Raw genomic sequence first — 20,625 nt, forward strand, 5'->3', positions numbered from 1 at the left:
AAGGTGAGACGGAGAGCTGTCAGATTGACCAGCAGGTCAAACACAAGGTATAGGAGTCCCTCACCTCTATAACCCAACATTTGCAAGGGTCATGTGCTGTATCACCCTTCAAAACACACCAGACACTTCTTTTAGACCCTCCCCTGGCCGTCTATGATTGATAATTAAAATTTTATGTCGATATTGGCATTCCTGTATGTTCAGAGCCATTGTTTCATTTATAATTGATTGCCAATTATTCTGTCGATTACCAACAAGCTGCACGTTCTCTCTGAACTGCACTAACCGAGAAGGTTAAAGACCCGAAGCCTGGAACACGGACATGAGACGTTAAACGTCAATACCAGAGAAACCGCCGCACAAGAGCTGCCTTCATATTCACAGAGATGCAACCTTTAACAGCGGAGGCCTATGGGTAATTAATGTGCTGTTCATTTTACTAATAACTAGCTTAATTATTCATCTCAGACACTAGCCAGTAAGCCACAGATAAATGACTGTGATTAATTGTATCACTGCATCAGGGTCTTTTGAATAATTAGCACTGCTGGTAAACATAACACTTGCCCTGTGTACAACATCTATGATGTCCGTATACCTTCAGTGAAACATCAAAAAATGTTCATCTGAATTAATGACCGACTTAAGTCCAATATTATTCATAAATGTATAGTAGACTATAAATAAAAAAATTACACAAATAATTTAATTATGTAAATGAAACATCATTACATGAAAAACAAAAAATGCTAATGTATATAAGCATTAGCATTTCTGTTTTATACAATGTGTATTACAATATAGAACATAAAATTTATTCCATAACTAAATTATATTATTATATAATATTAGAACATTTATATATGCGTGTATATAATTCTATATACAGTCTATATTATAACACACAAACATTTACTTTGTTATGTATTAATATAGTATTTATCATAATATAGAACATATACAATACAGTAATTTTTAATATTATATATGTTCTGCATTCTAATAGATATATTATAAATAGTATATAGACATATGCAAAATAGTATGTTTCAAATGACTATATTATATAGGTTATGAATTATAATACATATTATATGATTTTGTTATATATTATGTATAAAAATATAGAATATTACAAAAAATTACTAATAATAATACTTGGGGAAAATTCAAGAGAATATAGGGTATTAAAAAAAAACATGGTTTTATTGCAAGTTTTTTTCTATGTAATGTACACTAATGTCAGTGGATTGTCTGAAATATATTTTATTTAGGTATGTTTTAATTTTTAATTTTGTTATCAGGACTGGGAGCCTAAAATCACAATATACCAGAACAATATGCAATAATACCAAAACCTGTGTAAAGAATATATTTGTTAAAATATGTTAATGTGCATTGTGTGTTATTAAATGCAAGTTGTTATGGATTTTACAAAATCAGCGGTCTCCCAGTGAGTAAGCCAGTGGCATGGTGGCAAAGAACCAAATAGCTATAGATGTATATGTATATGTGTATATGAGTGGAGAAGAAGAAAAAACTCTCTCAACCGGGAGAGTCAGTTCTCCTCTGGCATATGAAAATAGCACTGCTGCAACTACAGCGGTTTTATATATTAAAACAACATGCTTTCAGATTAATGAAGAAATTCCTTGGTTTTAGGCAGCTGTTTTTAATGAAACAGTCAAACGGATTGGTCTGAAAAGAACACAGGAGTCAATGGTCTGTATTATGGTCTGAATCAGTCAGACAACTCTCTTCCTTGCTGAAATGGCTCTGATTACTCACTCGCTCACTGGAAAGCCGTTATTATGTCCCACTCGAAATGAGCCCAATAACGCTTACTTTAATGTGGACTGTTCAGAGAGCAATGTTAAAAATGTAAATCAGGGAGGTTATTGAATTTTAAATCAGCCTGAAGTCTTCTAGGAAACACTGTGTAACCTTCAACGTTTATGTGTGTTTGTCTATGTTTGTATACTTTTGAGTGAGTGGGTGAGTGAGAGCGAGAGAGAGAGAGAGAGAGAGAGAGAGAGACATATCAATATCTTACAGCTAGCACTCTCAGAACACAAGGCAATAGGCAGGACAGGGCCAAAAATAAAGGCTACACCATTTGGAACTTTAACAGGCAGACTGTCCTAATGGGCCTTCATGCATTCACCAGAGAAGAAGCCTACAGGAGACTTATTTTTAAAACCTGAGAGGAAAAATGTGATGACACTTGGTTTAAGAACTCCAAATAAAAATCTGCTGGTGAATAAGGGGTTGTTTGAGCTTCGCTGGTTATATAAATCAGCTCGTGTCATATTTAAAGCAATGAAAAACTCACCGGCTCATTACGGTAAACATGCTTTGAACCAGTGATTTCCAATCTTTTGTCTTATGTAACCCCACAGCATCAACTGCAAGGCTCAGTTACCTTTTCATTCCCAAAGAAAAAAACAAGAGAAATTCTAATGGTTCCCACATCAAATACCTGTATAAACCTTAAGCTGTTTGACATAAAAATGATTATACAATTATATATGTAGTGTGTTTTAGGCATAACCATCTCACCAATATAAACCAACACATTTCCAGTAGAGTTTCTATTAAAATCAAAACAATCCCCATTATAACCATAAGATTTTCTGAGATGGTGTCTATTGTTTTTTCAGCAGGTATTCACACTAGGTATCCGTTAAATATTAGCATTCAACCGATGAATACTACCGATACCAATTCTATTTATTTATTTATTTTGTATTATATTCTCAAAGATACATTTAATTCTGTATGTGCTAAACAAACTTGAAGAAGCCACATCATCAGTATTTTATTTGGTATTTTCACAAATCGTTTTGAAGTAAAAAGGGGATTTTGGTCACATTTCAGGATAGGCAGCTATTCTCGCTATTAACAAAACATTAACTACGACTTCCCCCCCAATAAACTCTTAATTTGTAAGTAAGGTAGTTGTTGGGTTTAGCTATTTGGTAGGATTAGAGATGTAGAGTATGGTCATGCAAAATATGTGCTTTATAAGTACTAATAAACAGCCAATATGCCATAGGCATGCTAATAACAACTAGTTAATAGTGAGATTTGCCCCTCATACTGAAGTGTTACTAGAATTCTTTACGATTTGTCTATTTAATCTTTTATTGTTCGTGTTTTACAGGTTTAACATCAAAATCAGAACCAGATTAAGTACCCCCTGAGGTACACATACCCCTGGCTGGGAATCACTGTACACAGAATGATAATGAAATAGGTCAGGCGAGACACCTGTGAATTAGAGCACAGCACACAGACTGAGTCTCGAGAAGGTGGGAGTTTGTTTTGGCATCGAGGGGAGTAAAGGAGGTCAGTCCTCTCAAGTGCACCGTCCCTCCTGTTGGTTCAGCTGTATCAGCATTACAAAAAAAAAAACTTCCCCAGCAAGTTCCCATCTCCCCGCGTACTTCACACAGACCCAAATTTGCCCTTTCCCGCTACATCAAAAGCGTAGCATACGCCATCGAAGCTAACAGCTGTTGATAACCGGTCACACTCAAGGCTGCTTTTCTTTGATGCTTCGCTACGTTAAGTGCATTTGTCCAAATCTTTGGTCAATATAAAAGATGGCGCTTGTTTTGTTCTTAGACGTGGCTGGTGTGCCATCTGCTTTTAAAGATCAAATGAAATCCCACGGCGACATTGTGGAAAATGAAGGTAAGTGGTTTCTCAGGGACCCGAGTAGTGAACGAGATCAACTTAATCCCAAAGCTGAGATTGCGTCTGCATATGCAGCCCGGCCTTTGCAAGTTCACCATTACATAACGGCACCGCAATACAACTGCCAAACAAACAAGTAGACAAAATGGGTAGAAAGCCTGGGCATATGAGATTAAAGGTTAGTCCAAGCGTATAAATACGACAACAGTCGGGCTAAAAGGGCAAATTAAACAAATAGGAATCCAATGAGTTATAAAAAAGCTGTTTGACTTTTGTCTTTTTAAAGAAAAAGGCAGTCGAGATTGTAATTGGAGTCACTGATGGACCTTACGAATGGAAAAACTCATTATAAAGGCATAAAGGACTGCCAAATAGTCTGTATTTCCAAATAGTAGCGCACTGAATAAAGCAACAATGAGCGGTTTAAAAAACAAGCGGAAATAAATAAATCACACAATGGAAAATCCGAGGCAACAATAGCCCTTGTGAGGGGAGAAAATGTTGTCTCTTTTTAAATGGATTTGTTGTGGATAGCGAGCTTGCGACACTCGCAGACACACTCTCTTACTTTCACTCTCTTTCTCTATGCCAGTAATCTCTCTCTCTCTGTGCGAGAGAAACGGCCTCTAAATTTAGCATCAGATTTATCATGCGGTAGCAAAGGCTCCAGCTAACCAGAGAGGGCGGGGAGGAGGAGGCGTCGCCTCTGAAGGGGGTGTCCGTCACTAGTCACATTCGGAGCCAATGAAAAATGCCAAGGCCTGACAGCAGAGCACACACAGCAGACAAATAGATGCGCCTGGTGCACTGGTCTACCACACAAACGGGATGAACATTTTTGTACCTTTGGAAACCTGCACTCTGTCGTCTAGGAGAAAAGATTGTTGTCATGCTCAATCACGAAGGGGACTCTCTATCTAGCCAAAGGAGGCCAAACTTTAAGAAATAAATCGAGTCCTGTGATTTTTTAACTGAATCTCACAGGAATTCGTGTCAATTTACAAGTTGGCTACTTTGTGTGAATTTGTACGATCTTATTTGTATTTTTTAGTACAATCTGCTTCGTAGCAATGACATTAGGTTTATGGGTGGGGTTAGGGGAGGTGCTTCAGTATTGCTAATTATCGTACATTTTTGTGCAATTCACATCGGACAAATTTATATCAATTAGCCACCTCGTAATATAGTTACAAATTCTCGTGAGATCAGGTTGGATTTTTAGGGCCAGGCCCAGCCTGTGTGCATTATGGGACCAATCTTACGACAATTTGTAGCTATTTCACAAGGAGTCTAATTCTTGAAACCGTACGTTTTTGTACGATCCATATCATCCGAATTCATACAAATTCGCCACCTTATGAAATATGGTTATAATTCCAGTAGAATTGCAGTGGTGGAACATAAAAAAAGAGGTGACGGGACAACAAAAGTGTCGACAAGACTTGCCTGTAGACAATAATCCTGTATCACTGTACTATATTGATTTGTGCAATATTGTTAGAAATATACAGAATAATTCTAAATCAATCGAATTCAATCAATAGATGAAAGATTACGAATATGTAATCTTTGCCATTGGGAACAAACAAAACCAGCGACAAAAAGAATGTACAGGCTAATTTATTACTGTAAAAGCAGGTAGCTGTTTAACTGTCACCCGTTCCGTATACGGGACAGCTACGTTTGTGTCAATATTGTGCATGTAATTTCTAATCGAATCATGACAAACTATATATCATTGGAAATTTCTAGGACTCTAGAATACAGATTAATTTGGTGTTTCTTTAAATAATTTATGTAGGGAGAGTAATTGACTGAGTGTGCTAAGATTTTTGGTTATCCTTCTGCGACCCGTATTTTTTATGTATAACCTTTTTTTATTTATTTTTTACGATAAACCTAACAACGTATCTTTTTTGAGTGTGTGTGTGATATATATATATTTTGCAATAATCAGCTAGTATTCTTTTTTCAAACGAGACCAACTGTAAGTCTGTATTCCAAAGAATTCATAAGTTGCCGCCATACATGCATTTTCATGTGTAGGCTCAAAAAGGGCTTCGACAGTTAACAAATTTAATAAATGAAAAGCTACATGGCACTAGTTATATATGAATGTGTTGCTAATGATGAAAGGAAATATTTTACTATTCAATGATAGTTAAATAATTAAATATCATGATAATAATATTAAATGCAACATAATATGTTGCAAAATTATATTGTGGTTATATATATAATATATATATTATATAAAACATTAAATGAATACAGATACAAGTCTAGTGCCAATGAAATGCCCTTGCACAGGTACACTAAAATCAAGCGGAAATCCGAAAAGAAAACATATCAGCTACCTGGTCAGATAAGTGACCGAGGCGCGTGGAGGAGAAGAGCTGAGTACTGCAATGAAGTGAAGGACAATCACGGTACAAGGACAAGCACGCGGCGGGTCAGAGGAGCCTCAACCGGCCCAACAGCAGTGCGCTGATTGCACAGACCGTTCATTTCACCAACACACAGAGAGAGAGGGACGCAGCGTGCACATCTTCCATGCAGTCAGAAACGTCAATATCCGACACATCAAAGCAACGCAGAGGGAAAAATATGTTTGACTGCGGCCTGAGCATCAAGGTCAAAAGCGTACAAAGTAGATGCTTTTGAACACAATAAAAGGCTGTTAGAACTGATAGCAATTGAATACCAGTTGCAACGCTGCGAATCACCTACGCTGCAAGTTCGTGTGAGGTCTCCCAGACAGAGAGAGAGAAAAAAAGACAATGAGAGCCGGCAGCACAGTGTTGGGCTGTCAGAGGGCGGAGTGTGTGGGCCGAAAGCCTCGACGCTACAGCGGTACTGTGCATAGGACACGGCAGGTAACCACAGCATCAAAGAGAGGCACGCCACAGCGTCGACTTGGCGGATTTGGAAGCTTGTCTGCTCCTACAAGAGTTCTGGCAGACTTGGCAGCCTTCCACTCTGGGAAACCTTAAATGAAAGCTCCAGGATGCTCCGTACAGAGTTGGTCACAGCGTAATAACCTGTCTGCAGCGTTGACATGCTTCCAGTCCTGACAGCCTGAGGCAAAGTCAAAGGTGGCCTGAAGTAATGCAGTATTGTCTTATTTTGTTCAAGACTTTTATCAAACTTGAATAAAATGGGCTTAGAAAGCAAACACAACGAACATTACTGAGCATGAAATGTGCGTAAAAAAAGTGTACATTTCTATGCAGCAGAATAGAAACAGATTGGCAAACCAATCAGAACCACAGCTCCGTTTACACCTAATATTAACATCTAATAAGACAAAATAAATAAATGGTTTAAATCAGTCTACTTAAAAAAATACAAAATACATTTTATAGGAACCACATCTGCAATTAAAATTAAAATTTAAAGATGCATATTTCAATATAAAATTTAAAAAAAGTTAAAACGGTTTATAAAAAGATTGTATTTGTTAACATTTACACAATTAACAATTGGAATTGCGACAACTAACAAACGAAAAATTATCAATTTAGATTTTCAGCATATATTCATCCTTGTTAATCTCATCCTCTGTTAGTATCAATATAATTGTTCATGCAAATTCATGGAACATTACAGTTTGATTTTAAGAATATAGTAACTGAAATTAACATGGACTAAGATTATTAAATGCTGATTATTAACTATTGTTTATTGTTAGTTCATGTAAGCTAATGCATTAAGTAATGTTAACAAATACAACCTTATTATGAGGTGTTACCAAGAAAATGAAATGTTGCCTTGACAAAGGTTTGTCGAAGTTTACAATAAATCTCAAAGGTATTACAGATCTATACCAAACTTTGGTCAGTGTTACACGACATATTCAAGACAATAATTGTTTTAATCTTACTGAAATTAAATTTGTGCATGTTAACGTACAGACTGATGCATTAAGTGATGCATGCAGACTCTCCCCTGAAACTGGATAACAAAAGTGGCCACCGCAGACACACTTGGCATCTCAGATGACCGCCAATGATCAGATCACCTCAGACAGATGTTAAAACCAGGTGTAAATGGGGCTTCGTATGCAACCATCCCATGAGAAAGGATATCACGAATAATTTCATATATCTTAGTGCAAGTTCAACGCTGGCGCTGGTAAGGGTCAAGTAATACATTTGGTCCGGCTCACACTGTGTCTTTAGCTGGGAGGCAGAACACAACACCCTCTTTGTTATTGCTGTTCTTTCCACTCAGTTAATGTCACACAGAAATCTTTCCTTTGAAAAATTTTGTTTGTGGAACTGGCACACCGACACAGTGCAACACAGAAGCGAGGCTGAAACCAACATTTTTAGTTAACTTTCCTTCGGTTTCAAAAGATAAAGTGATCCGCCATTGATTGGGGCTAGCTTCTGAAAGGCCGTGTGTATCGGTTTACTTCTGAATAGGTAGCGAGTGTGAACAAATGAAAAAGGTAGAATGACAAAGACAGAATAAATAGGTTTAGGGTCAAGGTTCAAGCAGGCTGGTGTGTACATTTCCAAAATTGTGTCAATTATAGTGATGGGAATATAGTATCAATATCTCAGTAGGTTGGTCTAAGGCAGTGGTCACCAACCCTGCTCCTTGAGATCGACCGTCCTGAAGATTTCAGCTCTAACCCCAATCAAACTAACCTGAACTATCTAATCAAGGTGTTCAGGTTTGCTTGATAATTACAGACAGGTGTGCTGAAGCAGGGTTGGATCTACAGTCTGCAGGACGGTCGATCTCCAGCAGCAGGGTTGGTAACCACTGGTCTAAGAGATAGTTTACAAAAATAAAATTCTGTCATCATTTATTCATGTTGTCTTTAAAACTGAACACACAAAAAAAGATTTTTGGAAAAAAAAACAGTTATATAACGGAAGTCAAAGGGGGCCAATGTGGTTTGGTTACCAACGTTCTTCAAAATATCTTCTTTTGTGTTCTGCAGAAGAAAGAAAGCCATACATGTTTAAAATGACACGAGGAATACAATAAATGATTCAATAATTTTCTATATTTTAACGTTCAGTATGGGCAGACAAAATCTTCCTTTCCATCTCAACCCGGCACAGGTATGATGTAGCGGATAGCAGCCCCAACACAGATCCAAACATGCAAGTGCAGAATGCATCTGGACCCTTTCTCTGTCTATTCTCACTTGTTTTGGCTCGGCGTGAGACGTGTTGTCATACTCTCTGGAACGGGATTCAATTAGATCCCTTACATCCTGCTAATCAAAACAAATCAAAGGAAAAGCACCAACACACCATGTTCTCCGAGCCATGCTAACTGAGAGTTGTGTCTTTTGAGAACGGAATTCTGTGAGAGGCGATTGGGGGGGTTCGGAGAACGACTGCGGTGAGTGTTGAGATCTTAAAGGGGTTTTGTCAATGGCTATGTCCAGAAAAGCTTGCTTCCTTTTGTTTCCTGCATGCTGGCTCTCCTCATTAGTGTCACTCAACAGAAGTTAGCGGTGGGAAGGCCACAGCGGTACTACTGAGCTCTATAGATTTCAAACTTGTGTTGAGTCACCCGGTGATTTAAGACCCAACACGGGTGCCCTTAAAGATTCCACTAATCAGAAAGAAAAGGCAAAATTGGCGTATTCGATTTGTCATGTGACTACTTTTACAAACATGTACCGCATTACACTATTATATCCCACAACATCAATACACAACTGCGTTTGATGCATGTCAAACAAATGTTGGTTTTCTTGGTTTCTCGGTCTCTCTTCAAGGGATAGTCCACAAGATGAAAATTCTGACATCATTTACTAGCCCTCTCATCATTTGAAACATCTATGACTTTCTTTTATCTGCAGAAGAGAAGAAGATATTTTGAAGAATGTTGGTAGTTGAATAACAGCAGTACCCTATGATAAGCATTGGTTTTCTGTCTATACATTAGATGTAAATGGGTACTACCGTTCAGTTACCAACTTTCTTCGAAATATCTTCATACAGGTTTAAAACGACAAGAGGGCGAGTAGATGACGACAGAATGTTCTTTTTGATGAATTATTCCCTTAATCTACAACCTTTCTTTTCCCTTTATCTTTAAACATCGAAACGTCTCGTCACTGAACGTCCACGCAATGTTTACATCAAGTCGCTCCGACTTCAAAGACCGGCAACAGATTTAACCCTGTTATCAAATCTGTTTTCTCAGCCCACGAGGATGAAAAAACACCTGTTGGAAATTCAAACGAGTCAAGAGGCTGTTTCACCAAGCTGTCGGGACTGTGGTGGCGGAAATAAAAGAACCAAGCAGGACTGAGCCGAGATTTTTAATTGGCGTCGGGCGTTTGGAGTCAATGGGCCCACAGTGCCATCTTTTCTAACCAGGAGCGAGAAAACGTCCGCTGGGGGCTGGGCACTTCACACGGCACTTCACACGGCACCACCTTTGGACTTCATTAAAAACTTGGCCTGGAGTTTTCACACTGCCGTGCGCGATCTCGCGCCACAGGTAACGACAGCTTTGCAGTTTCGCAGTCCTCTATGTGCAAATATTTTTACACACTCCAAAAAAATGACAAAGAGAGCGAGCACAAAAAAAACATATACACACACACCGGTAAAAACCCCCACTTACTGCCTGTCCCGTGCAGGGCGTCTGCGGAAAGAGTGGAATTGGGGATGTAGCTTTTGCTCATGCATTGTTTTGACAGCACTCACACGGGTAAATGCCAGGACATCTACACTCGGGCTGGTTTGTGTATTGTGCTTTTGGAGCTGAAGGGTACCATTATGCTGTGTGCTGGGCCTTTTAACTCCAGTTTCACCCCACCATTGCCTCCATCCCCACCTTCTAGTATTGCTGTACTTCAAGCATAGCGCCCACTTTTGTAGATAATGTCACTCATTAGCCTGATTATAGCCAGTGGCTTGGCACTGATTGGTGAGACTCCTGCGAAATCAAGTTTAAGGACCCGAAGGTGGCTGCTTTGAGCTCTGAATGCAAACTCATTATACGCTGTCTAACAGTGTTTTGAACTAGTGTCAGCAAAAATGACACAATAATCTTTAAAAAACCAGAGGCTGCTAGCCAGAGGCAGCGGATGAAAGCCCATGAGGCATAAACAGGTTGTAACTTCCATGGTCAAGAAACGCGAGCAAGGAGCAATTAAACTAACCTCTCCGATTTCCAAAAAAAGGGAGAAAGATTTTGGACCATGCCGGGCAAGACCGTTGATTTAGATCTTTGACTATTTTATTGAAGTGTTACATGGTACTCTTGTTGAGTTTCTTTGAAGTAAAAAAATTAAATAAAAGAGTCAATTTTACAGAAGTGATTAGTAATACTTTACAATAAGGTATGAATTGAACAAACAATGAATGGTAAATACTTACCATAAGTACAGGATTTATTATATATACATTGTTAATTTCAACATTTCTTTTTTTCAAACCAAAGCATGTATTTGTTAACATTAGTTAATTCACAAACTAACAATGAACAGTTGTGTTGGTATTAACTAATATTAGCATATTAATAAATATATACTTTTTAAAATATATATAGTTCGTTGTTAGCTTACGTTGGCTAATGCTAATGATATGATAAATGGAATCGTATGTTGACGTGTGAATAGCTTTATTATATTTTTTCTAAGGGATTTTTAAACAATAAATAACAGCGCCAAAAACATTTTCAAATCATTTCTTTACCCTCTCTTCACGCGATAACTGTATGACCTTCTTTATTATATGTGTTCCACTGAATAAAGAAGGTCATCCAGTTTTCGAGTAAAGTGAGGGTGAATAAATTATTTGTTTTATATTATATAAATATTTATAGCAAATTGCACAAACTTTTCTTTTCCATATACCATAAAGGTAAATGGTCACCACAGCTGTCAAGCAAGACATTCAAGGCAAAATAGACAAAGCTATTGTACAGCATCAGAATAATACGGTCGTTCGAACGACTTTTTGCTATTTTTGTCCTCTTAAGAGCTTGACAGACCTAGTGTCTATTCACTTTAATAATACAAAAGAGAGCTTGGAAAGTCCAGTTAACTTTCCTATAGAAAAACAGGGAATGTGATAAGGGCAAGTAAATGAAGACCGAATTATCATCAAGAAAAAAAACAAAAACATTTAAAGTATGAATCCAATAGGGCTGTTCAATGATTAATTGTGATGGCATCCAGAATGAAAGTCTGTGGTTACATAATATATGTCTGTGAATTGTGCATATTAATTCTGTATTTATAAACATCAACACATACATGTACATATTTAAGAAAAATATAAACTATCCACATTAATAAATGTTTATATATATATCATTTAAATTAAATATTTAAAGATTAATCGTTGAACAGCCCTACAACGCACTACATGTTACAATAAAGTTTTTCTACCATGTTAGATGCAACATTCAACATTAAATGATCTTTCCTCTAATCTGCGAACCTATTTCAGGACATAAACTGTTTTGAAATAAATGACTCTCGAACGCAATGCCTCATCCACAAACGTCTCAAAGATAAATACTGCCCCACTAAATTAGCAACTGGCAGCGGTGCGAGTTTCAACATGATCAATGGGAAGGGACAAGAATCAGTGCAAAACAAATGGGCCATCACATAAAGATGATCTTCCATCGCCTTACTGCACCTAGAGGCTTGTTAAAACCACACAACGGCAGCTGGTGAAGCATCGGTAACTTGATTGAAAGGATTATGCAGCCGTGGGCTTGATGAAAGTAACGTTTTCTCGGAGGGCCATATCAGACCTGCAAAAAATCCATTCCCTACCAAAAGTGGCTTCAGTCCCACTATCAATTAAAATCTTGTCGGGACATGCAGAGCCGTGTTGGGGGAGAGTAGTGCGAAACAACAAGTCCAATCACAAATACGGCAAAAAAGCAATCTCGACCTACGGTTGTGGTAAAACTTCTGCGGCGTTAAACACAATCACAAAAAAGAAATCCACCGTTCCTTTCTGCTGCTTTTGTTGGGAGATAAAAAGCCTTCCAGCCTCACACGGTGAGGACAGTGGGGCTATTCAGCTATATTTTGTGTGTACTTTTCCATTTTACAGTGAACTGTATTTTTATTCTTCATCCGAAGAATCACAAGAAAATGAATCTAAATACTCACTTCTGCCAAGTTCCCACAAAACATTATCTCTTAACCCATTGACTTGTCATTAGAGTAATAATAAAGGTTTTTATTGCATTAGGTTTTATTTCTGCATTAAAGGTATTAATCGCAACTATCCCTGACTCTACGCAAATATCCACAGGGTTGTAGTCTAACTGCTACTTGAGCCTGCCAGTATTAATACTCCTATTCATCCCGCGCCCAACCCGAGCCAAAAAACAGCATTAGGCCTGGGGCCCTGCGGCCTGCATTTGGACCGACCTCGCTGGCATGTGTATGTGCGTGAGAGCGAGAAAAACAGCACAGCATTTCTCCTCCAATGAGTCGCCGCTCTGGACGGAGCGAAAGTTCTTTATATCAATTAGCCAGACAAGTGTGCAATGGACACCTGTCACCATACGGACCACCCTCCCCAGCTTCGCACGGGCCAGAGGTTCCCATTCCGCCCTGATCTAGTACCATCTGCTTGCTACAATCGCCCTATCCTCCATCGCCCCTAGAAAACACTTGTGCTGATCTCAGGTCAGTGTAAAAGTTCTCACCTTTCCTCTCTAGATCAAATGTGGGTAAAAGTGTTGGTGGCCCGTAGCTGAGCCAGGGGGGACGTCCCAGCTCCATCCGAGAGGCCAAGCAAGCGGCTGTGCGGCAGACACAGAATCTGGGGCACAGACCATCTGGATGACATGGCAGTCTGAAGCGAAGAGGCAGGAGGAAGCTCGATGCCAACACAGGACATTAAGCCGTGAAACACACGCACAAATGTACAAAGAAACGTTCTTGTCGAGACAAGATTTTAAATCTCTGGATTTCAAAGCGGAGGGCAACATTTCTTTCTTTTCCGTAAAAAAAACATTCTCTAATAATCTTACTTTTAAGCAGCGAAGCTTACAAAAAAAGTTAATTAGTACCCTCCCACCTCTCGCCCCGATATGAAAGATCTCAACCTTTACACTCAACAAAGCAGCAACGGTGTAATATTTTCTCTGCGCCACTTCCTAAGGTTCAACGATTGCCATAGTCGTGATTCCGATTAACAAAAACTTCATTCACCACATCTGACAATTAAACACGGTCTCTCCTCGCACCGTCACACAGACAAGTCACCGTAAGCCCGGAAAAAAACAACAGCCAGACATTAACTTAACATCGCAGCTTAAACTCCAGTTCAACTTCACTGAAAACATTTACTCTCTCACGCTATTAACAAAGCAGACTTGCAAATGTAAAGAAGAGAGGGAGAGCAGGAAGAGTGAAAAGCAAACAGCTCTTACCTTGGGTTGAGCGCGTCTTGGAAAGGCAACTTTAGGATCAATCTAGATGAAACAAAGAAAAGAGAGAAATATGAGAAACCGAGGCGTTACGTGAAGGGGAAAATTACAAAATATTAGAAAGCGCTGGCGATGTGCCGCGACTACTCGATAACCTTCATGGAAATAATAGTATTAATCATGATGCAATGCTCTGTGTCTCATGTGTAATCTCGCAGGGTTATTACACGCTGGTTGCATGAGGCCTGTGTATGACAAAATCGAATAAAACATTACACAGGTTACAGCATAATCGCTCCATTACAACATAAATAAACAGGTGGCATCGTATGATACACCGGAGATAATTCAAAGACTCGCTGAAGGAGTGTTTCTGGCCTCCGGGGAGGTCAGGCCGACAAGATGGAAGATGTTTTAGTAAGTGCTGTAGATTTGTGAAGAATCAAGACGGGGCATTTGATCAATATACCCACAACCTCTTTTTCCCCGGAGGGATTATCATTATTATGGGTGACTTTTTACTCGACTCCACAGTGAATGAAGGGTTACGCCTTTGGCCACGATGCGCTTTTGCAGTGCTGTAATCTTACTTGGTTTATTGGCTTGATAAGTCTATACTTCATTATACTACAAACACTGTGACTTCACACACACACATCGATTGAGAAACAACATTAAATACAACCCATGATCAAGGGCATTTGAAATTTACATAAAGCGCTTCTAGGATTCATCCTGGGAACGTAACAAATCCCGGTGTAATAAATTAACAACATAAATGTGTCAATTGTAATCTAGTAATTTGTCTTTTATCTGTCACTGTATTATTAATGCAAAATATAGATGCTTCTAAGCTTAAGTTTTATATATGCACAGGATTTTTTTTGTTTTTAAAATCTGTGAAGTATGATTGATTTCCACTAACTAGCTTGTTATTAAACAAAACGTTACTATTTATTACTATCACAGAGAATTACTGCTCTTTTTATGATGTTTTACATAACACAAGAAGCGTAGGTTCTTGGTTGACCTGCCGTTGAGAAAGATATTTGCTTTGGTCATTTAAACATTCATAGACTCATTCATAAACATTCATAAACATTCATAGACTGAAACAAAGAAAACTCTTTTTCCAAACACGGGCCAAAAGCTCGGGCGGCCAAAGCACTAGAAACACGACAGATAATCATGCATGCGAGGATAAAAACGGTTCAAAGACTTGCTTTCCACAGATGCTTGCTTCTGCACTCTCATTAAATGGAAAAATAACTCAGGGGAAAAAGATCCATTAGTGCTATATCGCTCTTAAATATACCGTGCGTCTGAATGCTTTGCACTTCGTATAAACGCTACGAAAGAGAAAAGCAGGATCGTGAGATGTGACAGCGTGCGAGAAGTAATAAACATGTTTACGTGAAATATGAAGGGGGGTCCTCGTGGTAAATTAATTTGACCTGAACAGAATTGCAATATACATCGACTTAAAAAAAAACCTTTCTGGTGGGAAATGATGCTGTTGTGTTATACATTAATTCATCCAGAAAAGTGTTTAATCTAAAACAGATTGCTTTTAGAGAAACCGGCAACAGTCTTTCAGTTGTCAATACACAATGCAATTCTCACCCCGGGCTTTCAGATTTGCAGATTACACAGCTTTTAATCAAAAGTGTGTCATGAATATCTCTCTACGTGTTTTCTCTGGTCCATTTGCACTCTTCAAAAGTGACAAAAGATTGGAAAGGAAATTGCAAAGCGGGAAAAGAAACCCTGAAAACGCAATGAATTTGTGCAACTCTAAAGGTAAAGATGCTTATTAAAATCCTCAAAATCATGATTTCAGAAAGCTCAAAAGAAAACTCATACATTTGTAAGCCTGAACTTAAACATGCATTTAACATACGACATCTTAAAAACATACGACATCTTAAAAACATACAAATCGACATATGCTTGTGTGTTATGATTATGCAAATCACAAATGCCCACAAAAGAAAGGACGGACTGGAATGAAAAATGCAGCCGACTGTGGGTGAAGGACCAAAGAAAACATGTGGGAAAGAATGAAAGTGCGAGCCTTGATCTCTCTAAAAGCAGCAATGTTTGAAAAGCTGTTTCTGTTACAGGACATCAAGCTTTCTTGACAAGCAAGCTATCGACAGCAAGAGCAATTTGAAGTTGTTTTCACACCTCCACGCTACTGCATAGAACCCAACTCCCTCGCAGCTGACATGGAACTACCGCACCAGACTTCACCTTTACCAATGAGGTCATGCCTCACTAAAAGACACGCATCTTCCCCCCTTCGACCCGGATGATGACATCACTACTCTGAGCTCAGTAATCCCTGCTTTAGATGTAGCCGCTACCTTCCTCATGATCTCAATCTCTTTCAATCCCGAGCACGTTGCTGCTATGCTAGTTTTTCTTTTTTCTCCAGCCATTTAAGAGCATTTGAAACGTCAAACCTTGACCCACTTTTACTTACAATACTAGAGGTACCCATGCTTGCACTCATTATGTAATCTTAGCGGCCCACATTTGATGTCCGAGATACACATCTTTGGACTAGTGCAATACAATGTACTCTTTTTTTTTTTTTAGATCAGACTGAAATGCCACTTAATGGCTTTCAGTTTACATTAGTCAATGACAAACTTGAGGAGAGAGATGATGTATAGCACACCTGTTCATCTGCAGATTTAGACCATCGATCCAAGACAGGTTGCAAATATTCACCTGTGGTTCTAAATGTTGATTTGAAAATATGAGATAGATTTAAGTAAACGATAAACAGTAATCTACCTGCAGCTAATAAACAGTTTAACAGGTTAATCTGATGACCAAGTTTGTCACATGATATAGAGCAACTAGCAATTTCAACCACATAACCCCAATTTGGAAGTGTCGTTTTACATCCTCACGTATAAACCGTATTCAAACTAATTTAAATAGATCCTCTGTTCTGGCTGATTTTAATGTAGTTTCTTTTTTATTATATTCCAAATTCTTTGACATTGCTAATTTGTTGTAGTTGTTAAAACACCTCTTTGAAAGCTTCTAAGTTTAACAAAGCACTTTCACAACAAAGTTTCCCAACAAATGATATACTAAACTAGGAACAGAGAATTATTTGAATGCCCATCTTATCGCAGAAACACACATTACATGTTGTTTTAAATGGAGGGCTTCGGGACCATCAAATATGCTGTGTTTTGGGAGAAGAATTAGCCACAAACGAATAGCAGCGTTTCTCTGGGAATGTCTCGAAATTCATTTTTTCTCTCGATAGTAACACTGCTTCCATTAAAATGACTCAGTGAGGGCTGTGTTTGTCCACACCCTATCCCAAATAAAAGCCTCTTTCATTCGGGACTCCTACAGGTAACTAGCAGCGGCTTCTACAAACAGTAAAGATGATTGATTTAAATATGGAAAAAATATATAATCCAGAATTTATTAAGCTATTTGATAAGGTTGGTTAAATTGGGATTCAAAGAAATCTAAATTCATTTCTGGTGCGATTTACGTAACCGAGTTGCTGCATTAAGCAGGCGACTTATTTTTGGTCGATGTGACTATAAATCACCCTCACTCTACATATTTACATAACAAACCATATATTTTTTCTACTAAAGAGAAAACTTTAAATTCACAATATTATGACAAATGATTTAGCAGATAATAATTTGAACCCTAAATCAAATTGTTCTTAATAAAATTCTTTCTGTTTCTTTTAACTTTAGATTCCTTGCAAAAAAGTCAGAATCTATAATACTCCCATACTTATTTGTTTTAGGCACCTTTCAAAATAAAGCAAATGCTAGAAGTGAATAAACCAACAAACAAAAATTATAAACATGAAGTATACATTTAGTTAAACTTAAGAAATAACAAAAATGTATAATTATTTATAATAATGATAACATTCAAAAAATATACCTCACTCCCTATCTCAACTACTAAACACAAACCTAAACGACAAAATCCTAACTGACACCGACAATAAAGAAATATGCCTGGTGAAATTAGTTTTTATAAATAATGGCACCTGCCCATGAACAGATTTATTCAGCCCGTTTTATAATAAAGCAGTGTGGATCCTTGCCCCGAGCAACTTCGTACAGCATCCTGCAATCGTCCCGAATAAATGTGCACAGTACTGCGTCATGCCCTGCAAGTCTTATGTCATCAAATCCTTCATTAAGCACTCACTATGCACAGCTGACGTCACCATCGTCCTCCACAGCAGGTCCTGTCCTTACCCCCAGCCTCAACAGGATTTAACCCATGGCTTTCTATTGCGGCACGGGGGTAAGACGGGAGTAATTACCCGAGTACTTGCGTCAGGTGCCCTGCTGTCGCGCGCGTGCTTCAATGACAAACGCCACGGAGCCTCGACCAGAGAAGAGATGGAGACTGCGCGTCTTTTCTCCACTAAATGTCACACAAACGCACGTTTAAACAGCACTTCACAAAATATAAAGCGAACTTACCGTCTTTGAGTCTAATTCGTGGTGAGGTTGAGCTAAGACCTTATCTACACTGGCCGCATCCGCAAACGTAACGAAGCCAAATCCCCTGCAAAACAAACACCAGACACAAATTAGGATGCGCTTGTTTGACAGGTAAACTTAGTGAAGGGTGTTAACTCCTTCCCATTCTATTGTTAAACGTTACAAGAACTTGGTTGACTAAACATTTAAAGTAATCTATTAGATCTGTCACAACATGTCACCTTAGGTCTGTCAAGGACACTTAAGGTGCGACAGACGAAACACCTGCAATTGCGTTAAAAAGCATTTGTATTACCATTACGCGTTTAGTAATGCCAAATCAATGTCTGTATTCAATGCAGAAAACAGCGTCGCTTAAAAAAAGAGCATCGCGGAATAAGAACAACAGCGCAAAATCGTGCAATATGTCAGTAATGGCTATGCATAAAAGTGCTTTAAAGAAATAAACATCACGTTATTTTTACCTGGAACGTTTTGTTGTGGGATCCCTCATCACCATACATTCTCTGATTTCTCCAAATTTACTAAAATAGTCTCTAAGGCTGTCTGTGAAACAAACAGGAGGAAAAAAGAGGACACATAAGCAAAGCGTCCGCGCGTTATACACCACATCAGTTTTTTTTATTAAACGCCCCCCTGGATGTATTACAGGGGTCGAATAGAGGACTTCAAATGACTGGGAATGAAAATAACCTTGCGCGCACGGAACATATCCCGCACAGCGCGCAACGCTGGATACAATGTAACCAGCGCGGACGCGCAACAAAACGCAGCCCGACAAAGGGTCGGAAATAAGACGGAATGATCGTGCCCTTACCTGGTGAAGTTTGCCAGCTGAGGCCACCGATAAACATTTTACTGTAAGGGGAAAACACAGCAGAAGTGAGTCCAGATGTCAGATCGGCCATTTTGACGTGCAGCTAACTACTTAGCTAGCGACAAAAAAGCAGAGCTGAGCAAAGGCAAAGCAGAGATCGAGGAGAAGAGAGACGTGCGTGTTTTTTACGGAGCTTTGCTCTAAGGGCAGGCCCGCACGCTCGTATAAATCAAACAAAGGTGTAGTAGTTGCGCGCACCCGGAAGGCTGCGCCAATGCCAATGCATTGGAGAGGAGCGCTTTTAAAAACACTCTCTCCCTGAATCATGTCACTGGACGAAAAGAGACAAGAAAAGTCAAGTGCTGTCAGCACTGGCTCTGGCTTACCCCGGGTCGTGTTGCGAATCGTTAGGGCTTCCAGATGTGGCTTGGCTCCCGTCTCCCTCCATTGCTAACCCAACTATGGCCAGTAACTAACACACACACTGTCAGAGCGAACGCTACCCGTAGCCCCGCTAAGAGAATATTACTGAGCCGGGAATGCGAGCGTCACACGTGGGATCAGCTCTGCCTGGCTCACTCCCCCTCCCTTCAGCCGCGCGGGGCGGGGTGGAAGGGGCTCGTCACCTAACCCATTTCATTGACGTCATTAGCACCGTAACGCCCACTTGGGGCTCGGAGCATGTGGATTTTTGTCTTTATGTTGTTGGTTTTCGATGTTCGCTGCTTGCGCTTAAACAAACAGAAACATTGCGTAGGCTGAGCGATGATAATGATATTGACATTAAGGGTGACTTCTGACATCTTAGCCGTTGAAAATTCGCAACTTGCATTGTATTTGTTATAAAATTGCTAGAACGTTTCAACTGAACTTTGTTTGTGCTTCATTTTGAATTATTACTTGTAAATATTACGTTTGGTGATCAAGTAAGTTGTTATACGAAGCCTTCCTAACTTGGTGAAGGGCGCAGTGTTACACTATATGCCATAACACGTTTCTTTGCACCGTTTACCCAAATAAACCATGGTTTAAGTATAGTTTTATTTGAATATATTGTACCAATTTAATGTAGTCTACTATCCCCATAATAACCAATCATTTAACCACTATATGTACAGTCAACTATGGTAATGCAAATCAGGGTCAATTTTCATACATTCACTAGTTTAACCAACATACAAGCATACAGTAAACAAACAATATATG

At 38.9% G+C, this 20,625-nt stretch overlaps 1 protein-coding gene across 13 annotated transcripts in view; it reads right to left on the bottom strand.

Moving 5' to 3' along the window:
• Positions 1-19,988, bottom strand: part of msi2b (musashi RNA-binding protein 2b) — a 224,939-nt gene extending 204,951 nt beyond the window's left edge. For all 13 annotated transcript variants that reach the window (XM_056756457.1, XM_056756450.1, XM_056756455.1 and 10 more), the window contains exons 1-5: positions 19,806-19,988; positions 19,420-19,460; positions 19,067-19,148; positions 18,582-18,666; positions 14,092-14,133 (exon numbers count right to left, since the gene is read on the bottom strand). In XM_056756457.1, the coding sequence (XP_056612435.1) occupies positions 14,092-14,133; positions 18,582-18,666; positions 19,067-19,148; positions 19,420-19,460; positions 19,806-19,867 (312 nt within the window). In that variant the 5' untranslated portion in view covers positions 19,868-19,988. The remainder of the gene's footprint in view (positions 1-14,091; positions 14,134-18,581; positions 18,667-19,066; positions 19,149-19,419; positions 19,461-19,805) is intronic.
• Positions 19,989-20,625: the final 637 nt, after the last annotated feature.

The sequence above is a fragment of the Triplophysa dalaica genome, chromosome 9 (genome assembly GCF_015846415.1).
Source record: "Triplophysa dalaica isolate WHDGS20190420 chromosome 9, ASM1584641v1, whole genome shotgun sequence".
Taxonomy (NCBI): domain Eukaryota; kingdom Metazoa; phylum Chordata; class Actinopteri; order Cypriniformes; family Nemacheilidae; genus Triplophysa; species Triplophysa dalaica.